Source organism: Colletotrichum higginsianum, chromosome 1 (assembly GCF_001672515.1).
Source record: "Colletotrichum higginsianum IMI 349063 chromosome 1, whole genome shotgun sequence".
Classification (NCBI taxonomy): Eukaryota; Fungi; Ascomycota; class Sordariomycetes; order Glomerellales; family Glomerellaceae; genus Colletotrichum; species Colletotrichum higginsianum.
Window position 1 is genome coordinate 1311311 of NC_030954.1, and position 22562 is coordinate 1333872.

At 55.5% G+C, this 22562-nt stretch overlaps 7 protein-coding genes across 7 annotated transcripts; 3 read left to right on the forward strand and 4 right to left on the reverse strand.

The window, feature by feature from the left end:
* Positions 1 to 1033: 1033 nt before the first annotated feature.
* Positions 1034 to 2091, reverse strand: CH63R_00410 (Prenyltransferase and squalene oxidase; the record flags this gene model as incomplete). Its single annotated transcript, XM_018295385.1, has 2 exons — positions 1034 to 1659; positions 1725 to 2091. The coding sequence occupies 2 exons, from the start codon at positions 2089 to 2091 to the stop codon at positions 1034 to 1036; spliced, it is 993 nt and encodes a 330-aa protein (XP_018163747.1).
* Positions 2092 to 7213: 5122 nt separating this feature from the next.
* On the forward strand, positions 7214 to 9554 carry CH63R_00411 (RhoGAP domain-containing protein; the record flags this gene model as incomplete). Its single annotated transcript, XM_018295386.1, has 3 exons — positions 7214 to 7823; positions 7960 to 8742; positions 8800 to 9554. The coding sequence occupies 3 exons, from the start codon at positions 7214 to 7216 to the stop codon at positions 9552 to 9554; spliced, it is 2148 nt and encodes a 715-aa protein (XP_018163748.1).
* Positions 9555 to 10478: 924 nt separating this feature from the next.
* CH63R_00412 (Ribosome biogenesis regulatory protein) lies at positions 10479 to 11060 on the reverse strand (the record flags this gene model as incomplete). Its single annotated transcript, XM_018295387.1, has 1 exon — positions 10479 to 11060. The coding sequence occupies one exon, from the start codon at positions 11058 to 11060 to the stop codon at positions 10479 to 10481; it is 582 nt and encodes a 193-aa protein (XP_018163749.1).
* Positions 11061 to 11584: 524 nt separating this feature from the next.
* Positions 11585 to 13096, forward strand: CH63R_00413 (Mitochondrial ribosomal protein; the record flags this gene model as incomplete). Its single annotated transcript, XM_018295388.1, has 2 exons — positions 11585 to 12146; positions 12306 to 13096. The coding sequence occupies 2 exons, from the start codon at positions 11585 to 11587 to the stop codon at positions 13094 to 13096; spliced, it is 1353 nt and encodes a 450-aa protein (XP_018163750.1).
* Positions 13097 to 13535: 439 nt separating this feature from the next.
* CH63R_00414 (DNA replication licensing factor MCM7) lies at positions 13536 to 16226 on the reverse strand (the record flags this gene model as incomplete). The annotated part of the gene is made up of 4 exons (XM_018295389.1): positions 13536 to 13607; positions 13677 to 15624; positions 15677 to 16106; positions 16178 to 16226. The coding sequence occupies 4 exons, from the start codon at positions 16224 to 16226 to the stop codon at positions 13536 to 13538; spliced, it is 2499 nt and encodes an 832-aa protein (XP_018163751.1).
* A 667-nt stretch (positions 16227 to 16893) lies between these two features.
* On the forward strand, positions 16894 to 20597 carry CH63R_00415 (ATPase; the record flags this gene model as incomplete). Its single annotated transcript, XM_018295390.1, has 2 exons — positions 16894 to 17010; positions 17070 to 20597. 2 exons carry the CDS (start codon positions 16894 to 16896, stop codon positions 20595 to 20597), a joined length of 3645 nt encoding a protein of 1214 aa, XP_018163752.1.
* A 153-nt stretch (positions 20598 to 20750) lies between these two features.
* CH63R_00416 (uncharacterized protein) lies at positions 20751 to 21251 on the reverse strand (the record flags this gene model as incomplete). The annotated part of the gene is made up of 1 exon (XM_018295391.1): positions 20751 to 21251. One exon carries the CDS (start codon positions 21249 to 21251, stop codon positions 20751 to 20753), a length of 501 nt encoding a protein of 166 aa, XP_018163753.1.
* Between the last annotated feature and the right edge of the window lie 1311 nt (positions 21252 to 22562).

The following is a 22562-nucleotide window of genomic DNA, read 5'->3' on the forward strand; positions in this document are numbered from 1 at the left end:
CGAGGTCGAGTTCGAGGTCGGTCGGTTGTTTGGTGAACGTGACGTGTAAGTATCCTACCTACCTGACCTGTATGTGGAGGCACACAGCGAGATCGCGAGGACTCTAACTACACCGAGTGCTAAGCACGTGATCTGGTGGCGGTCAGGTTCGAATCGGGAAGAGGGCGGGCGGTGTGACGATTGGATATTGTGCGGCTCGGTTGGAAGGCGGTTGTACGATGTTGTCGTGTGCGAGGGGCTGTCACGGGTTCAACCAGTTTAAAACCATGCGTCCGTCTTACAGGGAGCTTTGATACTCGGGGACGTTCAATCGGTCCTGAACGAAACGCAGCCTTGGTTGAAGGGGCATTCAATCGCCGTATAAGCATGCAGGCCTTGAAATATGAGTATGGGGAAACACATGGCAGTAAGGAGTGGAATGCTGCTCGACGCGGTTTTCAGGGCTGGCTCGGGCATTTCCTCGCAACGGCCGACTAGTAGGCTTTCGCTTATGTCTCCCCGCCGGCATGTAATTCACGAATACAGGCTACTGCGAGGGAAGCATATACATTCACTTGCTATGTCCAGGCGAAAATGGGCTGCTGTGTGTGTGTACATTTGGTGATAGCCAACGCGGAAGCGAAGGGCATTAGACTAGACGTCTTACAAGCACGCTCACTCCACCACCACCCGAACAACTACCCACATCAAGATTTAGGTCGGGTCTCCCAAGATTCCCTCCCTTAAAGGCGCAGAGGCCGATGGCTCCCAAGAATTCGTGCATTGTTAGAAGTGATCGGCCCAGTCTCTAGTTCAACACTTTTTTTTAGAAAGTGTTCGAAGGCTCGCTCATGACAAATCGCAGGTGACCGCGCAGCCCGGGAAAGAAGCCTACCCATTTACTCTTCTCTCGCCTTGTACCCGTGCTGCCGTCATGAATCGGATTAGCAGATTATTGGATTACAAGAGATATGCGTGTTTGTTAAGACGGCAGGGTCGCTGTCAGGCTGTACGTGTCGCGGCCATCCTAAATTCCTCGTCCGCCACGTGCCCCTCACGGCTTCCTCCCCAGCGCTCTGTCAATCGTTGATTTGGGCATACAGTATACCGGATCAACCGCCACCGTGCCCGGATAACCCAGCAGGCTCAGGCCCGTCATGCCGAAGCACGTGTGCCATACATCCACCGTGTTTCCAGGCCGATCCGAGATACCCCCCAGTTCCTGATCCTGACATTTGAGGATGAAAGTGGTGAGCTTCTGTCGGTCAATCCAGTGCGTCCGCCCGATGATCTCCAGGCTGCTCAGCACCCACCAACTGTAGCAGACGTCCTCATCCTTCTCAGGCCTCCCGTTCAGCCCACCGCCCGCGACCTGCCGCTCGCTGAGCCATCTCCCGAGCTTGTCCGTTTCGACCAGGTCTAGCCGTCCTGCGATGGCGAGCGCCGCTACGCACGTGAAGATCTGGCCGGAGTGCGATTCGTCGCCAGGGCTCACGCCGTAGCCGCCGTCGAAGTTGGTGCAGGCGACGATGTGCTGGACAGCTCTGTCGACATCGACGAGCGACATCATACCCAGGAGAGACAGGGCGTTCAACGCACCGTAGAGGAAGCGGGTGTCCTCCTCGCCCCATTCATCACCTGCAAACGTACCGCTTTCGCGGTTCTGGAGATCCGCGATGACTGTCCACAGCATGTTAGTGTTTTCTCCCGGCGTACAAGACTCAGTGGTGGCGTTTGTTACTTACACTTGCCTACTTGAGCTTTCCCCTTGCCGCGCGCCTCCAGCTCATCCAAGGCGTCAATCATCACCAGAATCTGTACAGCACTAACTGTATACAGCATGTGAGCGTCGTGGCCGGGCGCGGCCCCAAACCCTCCGTTCTCGTGCTGGCACGAGAGAACGAAGTCGATCGTCTCGACACGGGGAAGCGCTTCAGGGTGTCCGAGTAGATGGAGAGCGACCAAGCCCCAGTAAATGCCGCTCAGGCGCAGGTGCTCCGTCAGCCAGTAGTCGTACTCATCCTTGCGGGTGTCCAGACTCTGGACGTACTTCACGTGAGCCGCTGTTGCCAACCTGAGCCCGTCCGGTAGGGTTTTGAATTCAGCTGCCATGGCCTCGGCCACTTGTTGTCAGAGTTTAAAGCTTGGGCAGAGGATACTTAGTCGATCGAATCAGCAGAGTCCCAAGATACACTACGTTGGGCAGTTGGTCACTGAAGAGGTGAGGTTGGTCGCTTAGATAATGTCTCCAGCTCGGATCGGAAGGTTCCGCCGACTGCCGGACCAGGGTGCTCGCCCGCTACCATAAAGTCGATCTTTGACCCCTGGGGGCCAAGCTGCATCCCCGTTTTCCGAATGGACTATGCAATTAAATACAGGACATGATAGCAGGGCGGCCTTGTGTCTAGTAGACAGCAAGTCCACGAGACCATCTTCTGCGCTTCCTTCACTTTCTGAAACTAAGCCTTTCCCGCTCGGCCTCGAGCCAGCTGCTACATCGTCAATAAGTCACATGCGTCTGGAGGCTGCAGAAGCATGTGTACCATGCGACTGATTGACAGAACAAGTCTGGCTTGGCCATGCAGCTACGGAGCGGAGCAACGTGTTGCGCTCCTTTCCCTCTATGCTCGAAGGAAGCTAGCCTCCAAATTATCACGATGGGGGGTGGGTGATTTCGCGATATTACACCTTTTCCCGGGGCGTTATTTTGTCGCCGACGCCTCGATCCAATGTCCCCGGTCTTGGTCCTTCGCCGCCGCCCCCTCGACTCCCGAGGTCCAGTTGCTAATGGGGTGTCACTGTTGTTTTCGAGAAACATCTACGAGTGACTTACTTCAGTCCGCGGACATTGCGCCGGAGAACGAGATGGCAGGAAAGCATACCAGGTTTCAAGATCGACGACAAGGAAGTGCTGGTTTGGTTTCTTGAACCCTGATGCTCGACACTATGCAGGAAAACCGGCTATTCAGATCTTCGTCGACCAGGGATAGAAAGGCTACATATATCATGCCGAGAGGGCAGAACGAAAAGGTGAAGCATCGGCCCTTTGGGAACAGCCGTTGCAGGCTTAATGCCAAGAAGAATATCGTACCTCGGAACAAACCATGGCAGATCGAGCACTCTTTTTGAGATGGCGTAGACATGCCGGGCAGTTTCCCTAAGTACAAATATGTGTATTTGGACTTCAAGAACGGAGTCCCACTTCTCGACGTGTGACCTGGAATACATGCCACAACTCTGTACATGCCACAAGGACGTGACTGCGGAAGCCACGGTGCCACGGTGCCATGTGCACATACCAGGTTTTTTTTTTTTTTTGGGCGTTCCCGTCCACAGTCCCAACATCGTTTGGGACGTGGATGACAGACAGTCTCCGTGTCCTATGTCCGACGCCTCCAGCGCATCAAATCCACCATCGCGAGAGCTTGGCCAGCGCTTGTCAAGGAAACACTACCGAGTTTCAGAATGATCAGTCGTGTGCCTGGACTAACCCTCTTTCGGACGGATTGGGGGGCGCACCCCAAGCTCCGCCCTGTCAGAATCTCGATCATTCCCATCGATGTGGACGGTCTCAAGCATCAACTTGGGTGACACAATCGCAAGTCACACAGGTCTTTGAGTGTCCGACGCCGTCGTTGTTGAGCGGCGAGCGCATTGTGCATTTTGACCGTTCATTCTGATTTGAATGTATATGAACAAAAATCAGACGGCCACTCTACCGAGCGTATTGTACCAACAGTAGGACGATTGATGGACGGGCCGAATGCCAATGGTAATAGCACGCAAGCAGTCGCCTATTGCTCTAACGAGATCGGTCATGATAACATCTTTAACTTACAAGCCACCACCACCAGGTTAGATGCTGGGAGAAGACAAATGACACAGCACGCAGGTAGTTCGACAGAGTTTTCAAATCCGCGCAGTGACTCGTCCGTCTCGTGTTCATGGCGAACTCTGCCGAACACCAACGCCCCCCGTGACCTAAGTTTACATGTTCAAGGTGCCTGTCTCCCAGCGAGATTTCCCACTCGATGCTTGAACCTACATGCTGTACAAGGCAGAAACATGCCACTTCAGGCCAATGCGAATGACAGATCATGTTGTTGGGATTCAACCCGTCCAAAATCCCAAAACTAGGAGGCGGGATACATGCCAAATGCCTTCTGGTGCCCGTGGCAGGCGATGGTGTAGCGCAACTTATTCCCGTCGGATTAGTGACCAGTTGGCAGGCTCTGACCGAGCAAACGATACGCATGTTGTTGGATGAACCAAGAAAGTCACCGACACCGGCTTCCAAATTCTCTGGAAGGGTCTGGATGTACGGAAGAACTGCACAGAGTGACTTGCCACATAATGTCAGATGTCTGTTTCTCTGTTGTCTGCATCTGCTACTGATCTCGTTCGGTATACCGGCTTTCTACCCACGCTGCCTCTTCTTTCAACCGCCCCTTCGACCCCTCACCTAACGAGATCACACACTCTTCTCAGTCTACTGCGACGTTGATTGGGAACGGAGATGCCGCGATGCCTGAGCAGGGCCCATATATATTTGGATGGCTGTTCTGTGCAGGAACAGGCCTTGACTGCTACGCTGTAGTTTGATGTTAGTTCTGCATCCGCTGTACTGGTTTGTGGGCATCTGAACCCAGGGGGCCAGGTGGCTGTGAAATAGGGAACAGGGAGGTGTTGCAGCGTTCAAAGTCACGTTGTGGCCAGAGAGCACCCCCTAGAGAGCAATGCTTTGTAGTGTTCCTGACGAGTACAGTGCGTGGTTAACGACAGAAACGATTGCGTTTCAGATCTTTGGTCTCCGGGCAAGTATTACTTGCTAGGTCGGCAACATTCGGAGGAGAGCAGACGGCCAACGGCCTTGCCATCTCATCATCCACCATAGACTCATCAAGGATGACCCAGCCGGGGGTGCGCTCCCCACAATCAAAGCTGTGTTGCCCAAATGGCCCAGAGCGTGTCGCGGGCCGAGTCCGAGTATGCCCCCTTGCGAACACAGACGGGTGGAAGTGAGGGAGAGTGTTGACGTTTCTGTTCCCGTGTTACTGGGCACAGATCAATAGAGTTGTCCAGTGACTGAGCGTGAGGCCGGGTGTCAATAATGGAGCGAATGGTCTGGCTGTCATTGCTGAATCGACAAGGTTGTATTTCAGCGTGGTCGTGCTTCATATAGTTCCACATGTCTTTCTCAGTCGGGATCACTTCTCGCGAACATGGCTTCTCAATAGCTCGAGCAACGCCAAATGTCAAACAGACGTGCGCAGCCCGGTCGATACTAGCAAGCAGCCGGTTCCTGATCTGTGCGCGGGCGACTGACTGAAGTCTGGCGGACGGACAAGCGAGCCGTTAACGTTGATCTTCCCAGTCGAGGCCAGCCAGGTGGAGTTGAGCAGCTAGTTGGGCCGCAAGCAGCAAGAGCTTCTGGGACGCGTCCGCCAGACCGCCGGTTGAGGCAATCGCAGGAGCAGGCCAGGGATGGAGGACCAAGCAAGGAGGCGTGTTGGAAGAATGCAGCTGTCTCCAACCATAAAGGCGCAATGGAGCCCAACTGCCAGCAATGAGCTGAGGAAGGCGGAAGGGTTGGGTAGTAGCAATCAAAGCAAGATCAAGCTCAGCGACAATGCCGGTTGCAATGAATAGATGCGCTGTTGGAATTCTTTGCCTGGACGCAATTGTAGTGATGTTTCTCCCCAGTGCCCTCCCTTAGGCACCTATTTTGATGGAGTTTGATGAACAGTTTGGGACGAGAACAGCGAACAGCCCATTGGGCACAGCCCGTGGCCACTACCTACATCGCACCTACCTACCTAGGCCTGGATGTACCCCCACAGCTATACATGACTGCCCGGCAATCCTACCTAACCTTCCCACCCAGTGCTTGCCCGAATTCCCACAAGCTGGAGCCGGTCCTCCCTGTTTTGCCGCCGCCTTCTGCACCCTTGCTCCTTTCTCCTGGTGTCGATGCCGTCTGCCTCCTGCCTCCGCCATGTCACATTCAGGGTCAGATCCACACCGGGCAACCACAACGCCTGCCAGTGACAGTTTCTCACCCTCCCTCCTTCCAGCATTGCCTAATTTTCTGGCTTCCTCTCCACTCTCACCCCCTCCCACAACACGACAACACACACAAGAGTTACTCTCTCTCTCTCTCCTTGCTTGGAGACGCAAGCGCTTCCCCTTGTACCTGTACCTTGCATATTACTTTTCTTGGCCTTTGGCTTTAGGTACAGACACAACCGGACACAGGGGTCATACCTGAGCACTGTTAGTTGCACTGGCTCCCTAGCCCCTCGACATTGGCACCAGCACCACCAGTACCTCTGTGTCTCTTGCATTCTGTCCATTGCCTCCTCCCCTTCGCTTTTCCTTTTTGCTAAAACAATTGAACCCATCCTTCACAGTCTTGTCTGCAACCACTGGCTGTTTGTGCGCAGAACGCAATCTGAATTGACTTGGAGCAAGTCAAGTCAAAGACGGCATCTTTGGCCATCAAGTCCAACTCACCCATTTGCACATAGTCGCTTCAGCCTACCTCGAGCCTCCTCATCCTCCTCCTCATTTACCTGCTCACCGACTTCCAACGCTTCAGTACAACAGGTTGGGCTACCTTTTAAGCCTCTGTCAACCGTTGCAGATACTCCAATCTGCCCTCCCCTCAGTATCCCTGACAGATGCGTGATCCGTCTGTTCCAGTGCGCGCACCGAAACAGTTGGCTATCCTGCGGCAGACAACAAATCAGGACAGGGACTGTTTCTGGGACTCCTTGCTCATCTTATCGCAACATCTGATCCCATCCTGATCCTGCTCCGGGTCCCGTCACTGCCCCTGTATCCCTCTCCGCGTTGCTTCCTCTGCTTCCAGCCAGGTACTGCACATCTAGCTAGCCAGCCGCCAGCGTGCATCATCTTTGCTGCACAGACACACAGACACGCAGAAATACGGATATACAGAGAGAGAGAGAGAGAGAGAGGGTACTACCTGTACCGTACCTTTGCCCCCCTCTCCCCGAGGGCTTGCTTCCATCATCCTATTTGATTCATACGGTACAGATACCTAAGCTGGGTTAACCTGACCTTGTTGAGGAGCTTCCTCTGGCTCTACGTCTGGCTCTGCCTCTCTACCCTCTCTCTCTGGCTCTGCTCAGGTACTCATCCTTGACCGGCCCCCCTCCAAAACTCCTATTTTACTCAGCTACCCGAAAAGAGGCACATTAATTTCCTTGCCATGGGTCGCAAGCCTGCACCACAGCCGCTGACGCTGTCGGAATCCCAGCCTGTCGCCGACCAGCCTGAAGACGTCGTCCCGCGCTCTGCTGAAACTCTCGCCTATGCCGTTCCTCCAAGCGCCAGCTCCAAATCGCAATCTTCTCCCAGATCCCCGCGCTCTCCCTTTAGGTTCACTCCGAAAAGGCCCAGCGCCAGTGGCAAGCAGTCCCTTCAGTTGACCGACGAGCATCGAAACTTTGAAGACGACGGCTTTCAGCAGTATCAACCCATCTCCTCTGCCCTCCATCGCGCTTCCGAAGACACGCCCCCTCGCCAGCATCACCACCAGAACCCCATCAGCCCCCGGACGCACCGCCCCGACGACGCCCCCAGCAAGACTACCGCCACCTCGTCTTCCTCCTCCAAAGGCGGCGGCTTCTTCTTCAATTTCTCAAAGGCCTCCAGGTCGTCCCAATCTCTCGCATCCTCTCCTTCACACTCGCCTTCACACCCTCAGCGTCAGAACCAGCAACAAGCTCCCATCCCAAATACTGACTCGAGGGGCCAAAGTATGCCGAGGGGCCCCGACAATGCTCCCATGGGCAGTGACCAACCCACCCAACCTTCAGGTACGAGAATAACTTTCCTTCTTGAGACCGCAGTGTCCACTGCCTGTGCAGCCGGGGCCCACTACCTGATCCATCCCCCGTTTCGCCTATCGTGAGACCATTTCTCCAGCCGCTGACCCGTATCCCATTTGACCAGCAGAACCATCCTACGCCGAGCACGCCGTCCAAAAGGCCGCACCCGTTCTGCCGTCCAAGTCCGACTTGTCAATAGCCTCCGTTGCCGACTACGACCCTTCTCCCGCCCAGCCATTCTCTACGAAGAAGAGCAAGTCCAAACCTTTCGGTCTCTTGAGCCGCAACAAGTCGCTTCGCGACAAGGACGGCTCAGGTTCCAGAGACAAGCAACCAAGCCCCGTGCCTGTCGCAATCAACGACCCCGAACCATCGCATTATTTGGCAGGCCGCAATCACTCGCTCGCTACACCCGCCACCGGATCCGACAGGTCTCACAAAGAGATGGTTAACTCGACTGGGCGGAACCGCTCGGAAGACCGCGCGTCGTCTCGAGACATGGGCAACAAGGAAAACCAGAAGGAAAAAGATCATCACCATCCCCGGTCAAATTCCTCGTCGCAGAACGGTGGCTTTTTTGGTGGATTGAAGAGCGGAAGGGACATGCTCAGCAACCGGTTGTTTGGCAAGAGCGGTCGCAGTGGGAGCACGACGGAAAGGGAGCCAGTCATCGACGATGAGCACTACGTACTGAAGACGATCAACTTGCCTCTTGTTGAACAGACGCGTCGCACACGGATTTCGAAACGCTTGGAGGATTCGAGAGACAAGACCGAGTTCTGGATGCCAGCATTCCCATGGCGCGCGATCGACTACTTGAATTACAAAGGCTGCGATGTCGAAGGGCTTTATCGTGTGCCGGGAAGCGGGCCGCAAATCAAGAAATGGCAGAGAAGGTTTGACGAAGGTTGGTGCACTCGTGTCCATTCTTTCGCAACGTTTGGTTTACTAATGACCTGGTAAGAGTACGACGTCAATCTGTTTGAACAGCCAGACCTTTACGACATTAACATCATTGGGTCCATGCTTAAGGCGTGGCTACGAGAATTGCCTGACGAGCTATTCCCTAAAGCAGCCCAGGAGCGCGTCGCGAGGGAATGCGTCGGCTACGAAACCGTGCCTCCGCTCCTGATTGAAGAGTTGTCTAACCTGTCGCCGTTCAACTACTATCTTCTCTTTGCCATCACCTGCCATCTCAGCCTGCTTCTGGCGCACTCCGACAAGAACAAGATGGACTTCCGAAACCTATGCATTTGCTTTCAGCCATGCATGAAGATTGACGCATTCTGTTTCAGGTTCTTGGTCTGCGACTGGCGCGACTGCTGGAAAGGGTGCAAGAACGAGGCAAAGTTCATTGAGCAGGAGTACCAGCTGTTCGACCAACCGCCCCCGAAAGGTCTGTCGGAGCCTCGCAAGCCCTCTCGCGAGACTACAGAGGAGCCGGCGCAGGAAGAGCCAGCTCCCACTACGACAGTGGAGGAGAGGGCGGGGTCGTCTTCCGAAAGCAGCAAGCAGTCGAGTGCCAGCACCGAGCAGCAAGCCAAGGACCGACGGCCTAAAAAAAAGCCCCTCCAACTTTCCGAGTCAAACGGTAGCGTCGCATCCAACTCGACAATGTCTACGACACTCACCATTGACAGCAGCCGGGACGCACCCAGGGGCTCCAACGACTTGCGGCCCTTGTCACCCATCAAACCCCTTTCACCACTCGGTTTCTAGATGCTAGCTCCGAGAGCTCTCCAGTTTCTTTCATCCATCGAATACCCAGGCGGAACTCGTGTGTATATGGAACGCTTCAGCATCATCAACATCATCACTGACGACGACATCACGCCATTGACGACTTTCGTTCTTTCCCAATCCCTTTCCCGGACTCGGGGCCGTGAAAAAACACGGACCACACGGGCGACTACCACGGGCCCATCTCTCACGCAGACCCGGAAATTACACACTGGGTTTCGCTTCGTTTGCGACACAGCATCATGCTATTTGGTATACCCCCAGGGCATCGAATCGTATCACAAAAGCCGTCGATTTTGCTGTTTTCCAGGAAACTGCCTTGGTTGACTTTGCATCAACAGACAGATACCTGGCGACCAGAACTACTAGGGAGCGGTCAACGCTCGTTGTGGCTTCTAGGTTTGGGTACCTAATTTTTCTTTCTCCTTTTGTGAAGTGCTGCGAATATAGCGATGTTTGGTCTTTTGTAGCATGGCAGGACAGGACGAGCCAGGAGCATTCACTATATGCTGGTAAAGGCAAGCGGCGTGGGTGGAGGGATAGGTCTTACTCAGGTCACGAACACATGACTGCAGGGGTTTCGTGGAATCTCTGTACAATACAGGAGAGCTTTTGTATGTAGAACGAAGGGGATGAGCGCGCGGCAACGACCACGTCGGGCTCCCTCTCCCTTGCGAAAAATGGAGGAAGAAAAAGTTCACAATACGGAGACTGTTGCCCGCCCAAACATCGGTTTTTTGTTGCAGCCAGGAACTGTGGCCCGCGAGGCGATTTCTTTCCTTTTGAGAACCCAACGCCCATGCCATAGAGACTGGAAATGACTCACCACCGTGAAACGCCGTAACCATGAGCCGAACCCGAAGCATTACAAACAAAACCTCGTCCTCCTTCCCAAGCTTTTGTCTACCGCTTCCCCGACTCGCGTTGGTTCTTCCTCATTTTCCTCTCGTTGCGCTTGATCCTCTCCTTTCTTTCCCTGCGCTTGTCACCCTGAACCGTGGTACCCTCCTTGCGGTTCATCTCCTCCTTGGGGTCAACCTCAACCAGCCAGTCGTCCTCGCCCTTCTTGTTCATGCCCTTGTAACCCCACTTGGCGCGCCACTCCTTGGTGTCCTCGTCGTAGACGAGGTTGCGGCGCTGCTCACGGGTCTTGGGCTTGATGCCGCGCTTGGCGGCAAAGCGCTCCCACTTGGTGGGCTCCTTGGGCTTCGGCACTGGCTTCTCACGCGGGAGCGCCGTCGAGGGGGCAGGCAGCGACAGCAAGACGCCGTCGGTGGTGCTCTGGAGCGGGCAGGTCGTGAGCAATTGGTTGATGAGTGCCTGTGCGCCATCACGGGCCGTAGCGGCGAGGGAATCCTCGATCGCCGACTTGTCGAGCTCGACGGGGTTGGGGTCGTTAGCCATGAGGAGGCCAAGATCGAAGGTGTACGGCGTCGGCTTGTTGACTGCGACGGGCAGCTTGGGGCGCGAAATAGGGAGCGCCATTGCTGAAACTCGTGTCGCCAGCTGTGAAGTATTACGATATCGTCTTGGTTTGGCTGGTTGCGCAGATGGGTTGGGCGTGTTGTGGTGGTATTCTTTCTGGCTGTAGAGGTAAGTGAGACTCTGCAGTCTCAAGTGGGATATCCCAGAACTTTTTCTCTGCTTGGAAATTTTGGCTGGCGAACTCTCTCTGATAGCGATAACAAAACGGATCAACTACCACCGCAACGCCGACAGTCAGCGCAGCCAATCAGCATTACAATTGGCCGGAGCATGAGCCAGGGGGCGTGTGATTAACGTCCCGAGAATTTACCAGCATCGAACTTTTTGGGGGTTGAGCTGCCGGGACAGAACATCACACGACGACGACCCAGCTACCCAAGGGTGACTCGACGAGCTGCCTCGGACAGAACGTAAGGCCCCTCTAATCCGAATAGCTTGATCGTAACACGAGCATCTTTGAAAACCGATCAAAAAGCACCCTATTCGAGCTCGCCCTTCTGCCCCCTTCCGTAATCGCACCCACAATGGCTTCCGCCGCCAACTGTGCGCGGTGCCTCACCAGGCCCACGACGATCGCAGCAGCAGCGCCTCGGGTCCTCTCGCAGCGAATCGTGCCTATCATCACGTCGTACTCCTCGGCTACCGGAATCGCGCCGTTCTCGACCTCGTCTGCAGACTCCGCCGCCGCCCGTCGGGTGACGTATATCGGAAAGCACATTCGTCGCGGCAAGATCAACCAGAACGCGCGCAAGAAGCGGGACACTGCCAGGGTCAAGAAGCCGGCTCCCGGAGAGAGAAAGGCCTTTCGCAAACGCATCACGCTGAGCAACAACAATGCTCTGGCCGTCGAGGGCCTCCAGGATGTCGGCAGAGAGACGCTGGCCGTGGCGGAGAACAAGGGCTCTGTGGTCGCCTTGCCGGATCAGCTGGTCGACCAGCTCCGGACGCTCGAAGCGTTCAAGACGACCCAGAACTGGGGTCTATTCCGCAGGCCGCACATGCTCGTTCGGGGGGAGACGGTGAAGCTCGCAAAGAGGCTGGACGGCGCCGTTAAGGAGAGGCAGACGCTGAGGATGGTGTTGACGGGTGACAAGGTTGTGGGAAAGAGCATGTTGCTGCTGCAGGGCTTGTCCCACGCATTGTTGAACAATTGGGTCGTCATTAACATTCCCGAAGGCAAGTTTTCCTGGGAACACCCAGTCTAATTGGCTCACTCAGAGACGCCCTCTCACTGACACTTTACAGCCCAAGATCTCACCAACTCCAACACGGACTACAGTCCGGTCCCTAACACCAAGCCCCTTCAGTTCTACCAGCCGACCTACTGCTTCAGTCTCCTCCAGCAGATCGTCAAGGCCAATGGCCCCATCTTGAAGCAGCACAAGATCTCCAAGGAGTACCCCGAGCTTCTCCACGTCCCCAAGGACGGCACCTTGCTCGACATTGCTACGGCCGCAAAGGAGCCTGAGTTCGCCTGGCCCGCCTTCCAGGCCCTTTGGCACGAGCTTACCACGGCCCCCGACGGTCCGCCCGTCTTTCTCGGACTCGATGGCCTCTCCCACATCATGAAGATTTCGGCCTATCGCGACCCGTCCTTCAACCTCGTGCACTCGCACGACCTCACACTCGTCCGGCTGTTTGTCGACGCCCTTTCTGGCAAGACTCCGCTCGCCAACGGCGGTGCCGTCATCGCTGCCACGAGCCGCAGCAATGCGCCCCGCTCCCCGTCCATGGAGCTCGCCCTGGCCCAGTCTGCCGCCGCCGCCGCCGACCTGCACGTCCCCACTCCGGACCCCTACAACAAGGGTTACGACGACCGCGTCTACGAGGCCGTCCGCGGCGTTGAGACCTTCAACGTGAGCGGTATCAATCGCGAGGAGGCACGCGCCGTGATGGAGTACTGGGCCGCCAGCGGCCTCATGCGCGCGCGCATCGATGAGACCACCGTCGCGGAGAAGTGGACAATCTCTGGTGGTGGTGTTCTCGGCGAGCTGGAGCGGGCGAGCTTGCTCAACTCGCGTATGCTACAGTACTGAGGAAGAAAGAAAGTAAGGCCAGTCCAGTTGTCAAGAACAACGCGAGGACGCCATGTATACATGTACTAGTTTACCAAGATGCCACTGTAGAAGGGGTACAGTTTTGTATTATACAACCACATCTAAAGTTATGGGAATCTCAAGCTGTTGCCACCGCCGGATCACGTCTTTCGCGAGACTATTGTCAGTGGAGGGGGACCAGTACTTTGAGTCGATGATGGCCCGGGTTATTCATTATTCTGTTTAGTACGACTGAGCCAAACCCGTTGACTACCCTTGCGTCCCACGTCTCTCCTTATCTTTAACCAAACGCCAAAATGCCCAAAGCTTCATTGTCATTTTATTTTGCAGAAGCAAATGCATTGTTAAAACAAGTTCTGTGCCAGTACACTGCGCAACCACCCCGACAGGACCGCCTCTAACCAATGCAACGGGCTGACTACTCATCCCTCTCTGCGCCGTTGGAGGTGATGAACACCAACCTCGTGCCGTTTCCGGCAGTTTGCCAAACCTATTTGGTGGATAGTTAGCGTGCGGTTCTTTTGAGGTGGGGGTAATGAAAGGGGTGGCAAAAACTTACATCGAGCTCGTTGTACTCCTCCAGAGCAGAGAGCCACTGGTCCTCGGTGAATCCCTTGGCGATGACACGTTCCTTGACCTTACGCAGGCTGAGCTCGACACCAAGCTCCTCGTCGTCGTCGTCGGCGTCGTCGGCACGGCAGGCGCCGCTGTCGGCGAGGGTCTTGACGAGGTTGTAAATCCTGCTGCTGGCGTTGAGGCGCCTGCGGCCGTTGGCACTTTGCTCTGCAGCGAGACTCTCCTTGGAGGCCTCGATAAGGCGCAGGGCTTCGTCTACGTCGTCGTGGGTGACCTCGTTGCTGAAGCGCAGGCGGGCGAGTGCTTGGGCAAGACGGACGACACCGAGAAGGGTACGCGGTGTAGTGTGGCTAAACTGCTCACCCTTCTTTTCGGCGCGCTTCTGCTGGCCACGCATGCGGACATATGTCTTGGAGATGTACTCGGAGACAGCGGCGGGGACGACAGGGCGATAGGTGCGGGCCTGAGCAACGTAAGAGCGGACCTCGTGCGGGGAGAAGACGACGGAGTCGGTGCCAATATCCGGGTGGCGTTGATGCATGTGGACGTAAGCAACGTGCTTGGCGAGCTGTGCGTCGGACTCGCGGGACGGAGTGTCGAGAAGGAGGAAGAGGACGTCGAAACGGGATAGTAGAGCGGCGGGAAGGTTGATGTTCTCGACGGGGGAAATACGGGGGTTATACCGACCGTAGATAGGGTTGGCGGCGGCGAGGATGGATGTGCGAGCATTGAGGGTTGTGGAGATACCCGCCTTGGAGATGGAGATGGTCTGTTGCTCCATAACCTCGTGGATGGCGGTACGGTCATTATCGTCCATTTTGTCGAACTCGTCGATGCAGCAGATACCATTGTCGGCAAGGACAAGGGCACCGCCCTCTAGGACCATTTCGTCGGTGACGGGATCGCGCATAACGGCGGCAGTAAGACCGACACCACTTGAACCGCGGCCGGAGGTGTAGACACCACGAGGGGCGACCTTAGAGATATACTTTAGCAGTTGAGACTTGGCCACACCGGGATCACCCATGAGACAGATGTTGATGTCTCCACGAATCTTCATGCCATCCTTCACCTCCTTTGTCACACCGCCGATAAGCAGAAGGAGTAGGGCTTTCTTGACGTCAAGGTGACCGAAAATCTCAGGGGCGATAGATTTGGCGAGGAGCTCGTACACCTGGCCGGACTGTCTGTACTGATCAATGCGGCGCACCAGAGCCGGGTCGACGATCATCTCAGAGTACGCCTTCTTGTGCTGAACAATGTAGTGGGCCTCCAAGTAGGTGTCGGTTAGGAGACCGGCCTTCATCGCCTTGAAGCCAGTGTAGGGTGTGGGAAGAAAGATGCCTGAGATGTCGACGACATCACCAGGGTTGACTTTGCGGACGGAAGTGCCGTAGCACAGAACGGTCAGAGTCCGTGGAATCTGGCCGATAGGGACCTGCTCAGCAAGTTCTTGGACCTTGACCTCCTGGAAGGGCAGGAACTTGGAGGCCCTTGAGGAGGGGTGAAGCTGGCCCTTGGCCTGGTTCTTCTTGCAGTCCTCGGAGGGGCACATGGTCAGGGGCCCATATGACTTGTCATTGACCGGCTGGAAGATTTCGCAACCACATCGGTCGCAAGTGTATGCGCTGACCTGGACGATAGGTTTGACATCGGAGACTCGCGTGGCAATAGCGCGGATAGTGATCAGGTGGCCTAGGTTCTCGCCCTTGACCTCTCGCACAGCAAGTGCCTTGGCAGGGTGGGTGGGTGTCTCGGACCGCGGCTTGAAGGCGAGGGTATACCTACGAGTGAGCTCGGCGGGAAACTTGTCGTCAGCCACCGTCGGATCAGGGAGCTGGCCGTCGACAGGCTCGGTAGCGGCTCTCTGCAGAGCCTCATTCCTCCTAGTTCTGCGTTCCATGAGAACATCCAATACATCATCCTTGAAGCTGCCGAAATGTTAGGGAGGAGCTGGAGGAAGGAGCCTTGCGTGAATCATACTTGGTGTCAACGCTGGGTTTGGGCATGAGCTTGTCAACTGCTCTTGACATAAGTTCGACATAGTGCTTGGTGTTCATCTCGATAGACTGCACCAGCTGAAGCTCGTCGCCAAGCGATGCTTCAAACTTTAGAAGAACGTCAGACCTGGTTGGTAAAGAGGAAGGGTACGTGGTAGAGCAACTCACGCTTGCCAAATCGTCCAAATCAACTGTGACCTCGTCAATTTTACGGTCTGCTAGCTGCTGCATCATGACCTTATATTTTGGCCCCGTTGCAGTCCTTGACTGCCGACGGATCTCGCGTGTCTCGTTATCCTCCATCAGCTCGTCGTCGCTGAAGTCATCTTCGTCTATCGTGATGTTTCCAAGCGCATGCGAAATTGTTTGCTCTGGCGACGCCTTGAAGTCTTGGAGAAAGGATTCCAGGGCCGCTGTGGTATGTTAGCACTCCGTCGCGATGATGGCGCATAGAGGTGCAAGGTTGGCAGGAGTGCAAACGTACTTTGCTGCGCTTCATAGGCTACAGGCGCCTTGAACTGACGAAGCGCCATCTTGGTAGACTCTGTGAGGTCACGGCGGTAAGAATTTCCCAGTCCTTAGTGACAATCTCAAGGGTCGGATGGCAATGCAGTCTTGTATTGGGTGTGGTTTGTTTTGTGACGACAGCGAGGAGTCGTCATGGGTATTCGTACGGTTGTGCAGCTATCGAATTGAAGATTGTTTGGCGCCGGGTGGGGGGTTGGGAAGAATCGAATGTGAAATCGATGCGACCAGGGGTTGAGAAATTGGCCGGGCGACACGGCCGACGCGACAGAGTCGCGTCGAGTGAACGCGCACTCGAGCCACAACGGTTAATTGATTATTTTTCAAGCCACAGCAAGGCATTTATTTGGCTATTCAGCCACACTGGCTGTGGTGCACACAGGTCAACGAGCCGTCCTCCAGATGAGGTACGTACTTATCCTGCTTCCCCGTGTTCGGATCCAATGGGGGTGGATGCCACTTTCCATGCCGGGAGTGCCTCGGCGTCGGCACATGCCAGGGTCACTTTCGGCTGAACTCTCCTCTCCGCGTACAGCTCCAACAGCTCGAGCTCCGGTCCCCCTCTGCAGCGACTTTTGCAACAGTCGTTGTCCCGCATGTTTCTCTCTACATAGACCGCAACATTTTGCATCCTTTCACCTGTTCTTATGGACTGCTGACAGTTCAATTGCAGTCATGGCTTCCAGGCGCAATGCGCAGTCGACTCCGGCCGAAATCTCCCTGGCTCATCTCAAGAACTGCTTTGTCAACCTCCCCGCATCCTTGGTGTCACTGCTTGTCAACGTCAACACCGTAAGACATTGGTCCTCCTCCACTCTTTGTGCGCGCGATCCTGACATCTCATTCTCTAGCCTATCCAAAATGTGGTCGTCGAACTAAGCTACCGCCCGTCCGCGAGCGCCTCCGGCGCATCCCAACAACGGTCTATTTTCGTCGGATGGACAGGCATGCCGAGCAAGCGCAAGGCTGCACCAATAGTCGGACGCGATGGTATCAACGGCGGGAGAGGAGGCACTTCCTCGCGTGATCAAGAAGTTGCCCAAGTCGAGATTGATGCGACGCTAGCCAACACGTTGGGTCTCACAGACGGACAGAGAGTTACAGCCTCAATACACGTCGACCCACCTGTCGCGCATACTATCAACATCGAGCCTCTTACGCCAGAAGACTGGGAGATGATCGAACTACACGCGAATTTCCTTGAGATCAATCTCGTGCATCAAGTACGAGCATTGCCGAATCCCGCCTTCACCTCGGGCTCCGGCTCGCTGGTCCCTCCTCACGCCTTGACCTTGCACCTTTCGCCGACATCGACAGCAAACGTCAAGGTCATTTCCCTAGGCCCTACACCGGCCGCCGATGTTGCTTTTGTCAAGATTTCCCCCGACGCCGAGATCATTGTTGCCCCGAAGGTCCGCGCCAAGACGTCGCATTCCTTGGGGGAAAATCGTAGTGTGGCAAGCACGTCCAAGTCCAAACGCAGCGGTGCTAGTACAGTGCGGCGGCGAAGTGCGCGGGAAGAGCGCAAGCCTGCTTTGTGCCTGCGTGGAGTCGACCGCTCGGCTTGCGCAGATTGGTTTGACGAGGACCTGACGACCCAGGATTTTAGTGTTTGGGTGGACCGCGATATACTGTACACCAAGGATTTCAGGGGCGTCAACTATGTGTCAGTCAATATTTTGCGACCTACACGACAAGCGAGCTCCACGCAGAAACCCCAGCAAGACGCCGAACAGTCTGCGAGCACGTCCAAGGTAACAACAAAGGTCGTTGCGAACCTACGCGCTTGGGACGATCCTCCTGATGGCAAGACGATCGCCCTCTCACCAGCACTGTCTTCGACACTAGGATTCGCGGGATCTGTGGGTGGGATTGTGAAGATCGAACCAGCGCCCCAGCAATGGCCGTTAGATGCGGTGCAAAAGTTGATCATCCAGCCATTTGCCGCCTCGAAAAAGTCCTCAGAGGGTTTGAAGTTTGGCGGCGAATCCAAGGCTGGGAAGGAAGAAGCATCCAAGCAATTCAAGCACCTGTACGGCGACCGTAAGGGCTCTTCCTCTCTCCTCAGCGGGCCTCTGACAGATGGCTCTGTAATCGGCCTTTTCGAAGGCTTGGAGGCTCCTCAGGGCTGGGAGGGAGGTATCATCAAATTCGAACCGCCAGCTATCAACAGCGACCCGTTGAGGTCGTCAACCCGATGGGTACTGGGGCTGAGTGAAAAGATCCCCATCGACATCCGAGACCCGGTTCCGCGGCCATCGTGGATGAACGACGACGGCATCGCCGAACTTCAGCCATCCTACGAGGGCCAGCTTGTTGGCATTGACAAGCTGTTGCAGGACCTTCGAAGTCATCTTTCGCACCTTTCCTCTACTCTCCTCACCGGTGCGCTGGGGTCCGGTAAAACTGCTGTTGCACGGTCCTTAGCCCATGAGCTTGGCAAAGACCTTCTCTTCCACACTACTTACTTCCCATGCCGGAAGCTGGTAAACGACGAGACAAGAATCGCAACTATAAAGGATACCCTGAATCAAGTATTCATGTCAGCAAGTTGGGGTGCCAGATTGGGGGGCAAGGCACTCGTGGTCTTGGACGATTTGGACAAGCTGTGCCCTGTGGAAACGGAACTGCAAGTTGGCAATGACAACGGAAGAAGTCACCAAATCAGTGAAATTGTCGGATCAACCATCCGCCAATACTGCAACGTAGAGACAGGCGTTGTTGTGTTGGCAACTGCAGAAGGCAAAGATTCTCTAAACAATGTCATCATTGGCGGGCATGTAGTCCGCGAGATCGTGGACTTGAAGGCGCCAAACAAGGACGCGAGGCGCAAGGTTATGGAGAGTATTGTCAAGCAAGATTCCATCACCGCTGAAGACTTGCTGCGCGCACCTCAGAATGGCAGTCGTCCCACCACAGCCGACGGAAGCACTGCAGGCGAAGACAGCGCCTGGATGGACGCCGGAAGTCAAGGCAGCCGAGAGAACCGGAATGGTGCCATTGGTGGATTCATGCTGGACGCCGACTTGGACTTCCTAGATATTGCTGGTCTCACGGATGGCTACATGCCAGGCGATATCAGCCTTCTGGTCGCGAGGGCGAGAAACGAGGCCATCATCAGGTCAGTGAATGATTCTCCATCCGAAAGCGAAGGAGGCGCGGTGCATTTGAGTCGCGTAGACTTCGACAACGCCCTCAAAGGCTTCACGCCAGCCTCTCTGAGAAACGTTTCCCTGCAACACTCGACCACCACCTTTAGCTCCATCGGTGGCTTGCAAGAAACTCGCAAGGTTCTCTTGGAGACTCTGCAATACCCAACCAAGTACGCACCTATTTTCGAGCAATGTCCGCTTCGACTGCGTTCCGGCTTGCTGTTATACGGCTACCCCGGTTGTGGCAAGACGTTGCTGGCAAGTGCTGTTGCTGGAGAATGCGGCCTCAACTTCATCAGTGTCAAGGGACCTGAAATCCTCAATAAGTACATTGGCGCGTCGGAAAAGAGCGTCCGTGATCTCTTTGAGCGTGCGTCGGCTGCAAAGCCCTGCGTTCTGTTCTTCGACGAGTTTGACTCAATCGCTCCCAAGCGTGGACACGACTCTACGGGCGTTACGGACAGAGTCGTGAATCAGCTTCTCACGCAAATGGACGGTGCCGAAGGCCTTTCGGGAGTATACGTGCTCGCGGCGACGTCCCGTCCGGACTTAATCGACCCTGCTCTGCTTCGTCCTGGACGCTTGGATAAGTCTCTGCTCTGCGACATGCCTATGCTGGAGGATCGCGTCGACATTCTGAAATCACTCTCTAGCAAGGTCAAGCTTAGCGAAGAGCTGACCGAGTCGGACGGCGCGTGGGCCGACATTGCTCGCAAGACAGAGGGATTTTCCGGCGCGGATCTCCAAGCTCTCGTGTCCAATTCACAGCTGGAGGCGATCCACGATGTCCTGGGCGATGCTGACCCCACCCCGACGACGAACGGCAAGGTCAACGGGAAATCCTCCCCGTCGCAAGGCTCCGTTCCCAGCTTTGTGCAATTCCGCTATGGCCAAGACACCGCGCCATCCACCAAACCCCTCAGCCGACAAGCAGAGCTGGCCGAGAACGCAGCCATCTTCGCTAAGCTGGAGAGCATTCGGCTTGCTCGAAAGAGGGTGAAGCATTCTCAGCGTCCAGAAGGGGACGCCAAGCTGGCCAACGATAAGGAGGTCGTCGTCAAGCTAGAGCACTTGATGAAGGCCCTCGAAAGCACCAGGTCCAGCATTAGCACCCAGGAACGGGCGAGACTGCAGAGGATCTACCGCGAGTTCGTCGTGGGTCGGAGTGGTGAGATGAAGGATGGCCAAGGGAGCATGGAAATCGGCGGGCGAAGCAGCCTCATGTGAGGAGCCACCTACACGTTGCTGCATCCTAAAACTTGCATCGTCTCGGCCACGGCTGTGTCCAAATTGGAGACTCTATTTATTGCCAGATACGCCTCCAATCTTGATTGGTTTACCCTGATACTTTCATCCACCATTCCCTTGAAAACCTTCCACTTAATCTCTTTGCGTTTTGCCCTCCAAGATCTTCTTGTGGAAGTCTTTCCAGTTCGCCTCGCACTGCCCCTTGACAACGTTCGCCAAAAACCTTGAGCACTTGATCTCGACAACCTCCTCCAGCTCCAACCCACCGCCGATGGCGTCCTTGACGCGCCAGCGCGTCTCCAGCATGACGCCAAGCGGGCAGCTCGTGCGGACGAAGCTGCCGTCCTTAGTGAAGGTGAACTCGTAGTCGCTGACGGCGTCGCGGTCCCAGATGCCCTTTGGCAGGAGGGTGGGCACGCTGTCAGTGACGGTGTAGCATTGCGTTCCGGCGACGGGCTCGATGTCCTGGGGCACTGTGGGCGGGATCTCGAGCGTGCGCTTCGTGTAGTCTTTCATGTTGGGGTCACACTTGATGTGGTGCTCGGCGTCATGGATGAGGGCGATGGCGTCCTCGCGCGACATGCCTGCCGGCAAAGGGGTGGCGTGGGTGAGGGTCACTGTCGTGTTCAGCATGTTTTTGGTGGGATGGGGATTGATCTTGGTCAGAAATCCAAGCGTGTATCGAGTTGCAGTTGTCGCAGTCTATTACGTGTTGCTCTGTCTTGTGTCTTGTGTCTTGTGTTCTGTTTCAAACTGGCGAGTGCTGTAAGACGCAAAGATGTGAGTGACAGCCTTCTTGGGAGGTTGGTGACGACAAAGAAAGCTGCGGCCTCCTGATCGAGTACTTATCCAAACAAAGAAACTCAAAAGTGAAGACACAAACAGCTCGGCTCGTCCCTATGGCCTAGAGTGCCACTTTCGGGGGGGTAAGCATGTGATACACTTGATGTGTCAAACCGGGACTCCCGGTCGGTTTCTTCCCACGGACCCGAAGACGCGGCGGGAGGGCGACGGGCTTCCTCCGCAGCGACCAATCCCCCCCCCCCCCTTGTCTTTTCTCTTTCCCCTTACTTTCTTTTCTATTTTCACGGATTTTCCATCAGTAAGCCTAGGGAGCGAACTTCCCCGCATCCCAAAGAGCCAAGAAGAGAGGGCAAGCAAACAAAGAAGGAAAGCTGCGCCGCCGCCGTCTAATTCATGTTTCGCCAGGGGTAGGGGGGGAGGAGAGGGTGCCCTTGGTGGTCTAGCGCCTCGGATTCAGGAACTTTAATCCGACTTCACTGGAATCATGCAAGTGTAAAAGGCATTGATTGAAATAACGGTACAAAGGAGGATCCGGAGGCATATCAATGTCGGTTCAGAGGCGAAAGATGACGTGCCCCAACGCCGGACTGCGGACATTGCCAATGAGGGGGGTTGTGTGGTCTCGCCGGGGCCTGAGCATATAAGGTCCGGGTCTGTTTGCGGATGCGGATGCGGATGCGGATACGGAGAGACGGCGTGGGTTGGTCTGCTGCTTCCGCATGGAACCCCAGAGCTGCTGTACCGGCATCGCCTGGTGATGTTGCGGGAGGTGATTCCGGCTTGTGACACGATCCACAGCCACTCTTCATGCTGACTTCGAAGACTCGGAACATTGAGCTGTCCAGGAGATGAGAAGAAATTCGTCTGCGGTTCAACGGCCACTAAGCAGAAGAACTACAAGGCCAAGTTGCGTCGTCTTCTTGCACGGTGTTTCGGCGTCGTTGTAGCTTGCATCATCTGTCATTGGCACACTCCAGCACAGCTGGCAATTGCTTCCAATAATGGCTACTTGACTAGATAGAGAGTACCGTCATTGGGCTGGAGCTGACGTTGTTCTCAAGGGCATTGACGGGTGCTGGGAAGCCGAGCGCGTAGAGTCCCTAAAGAACAACAGCGGAACCAACCTTGTGGCCCAAGTCC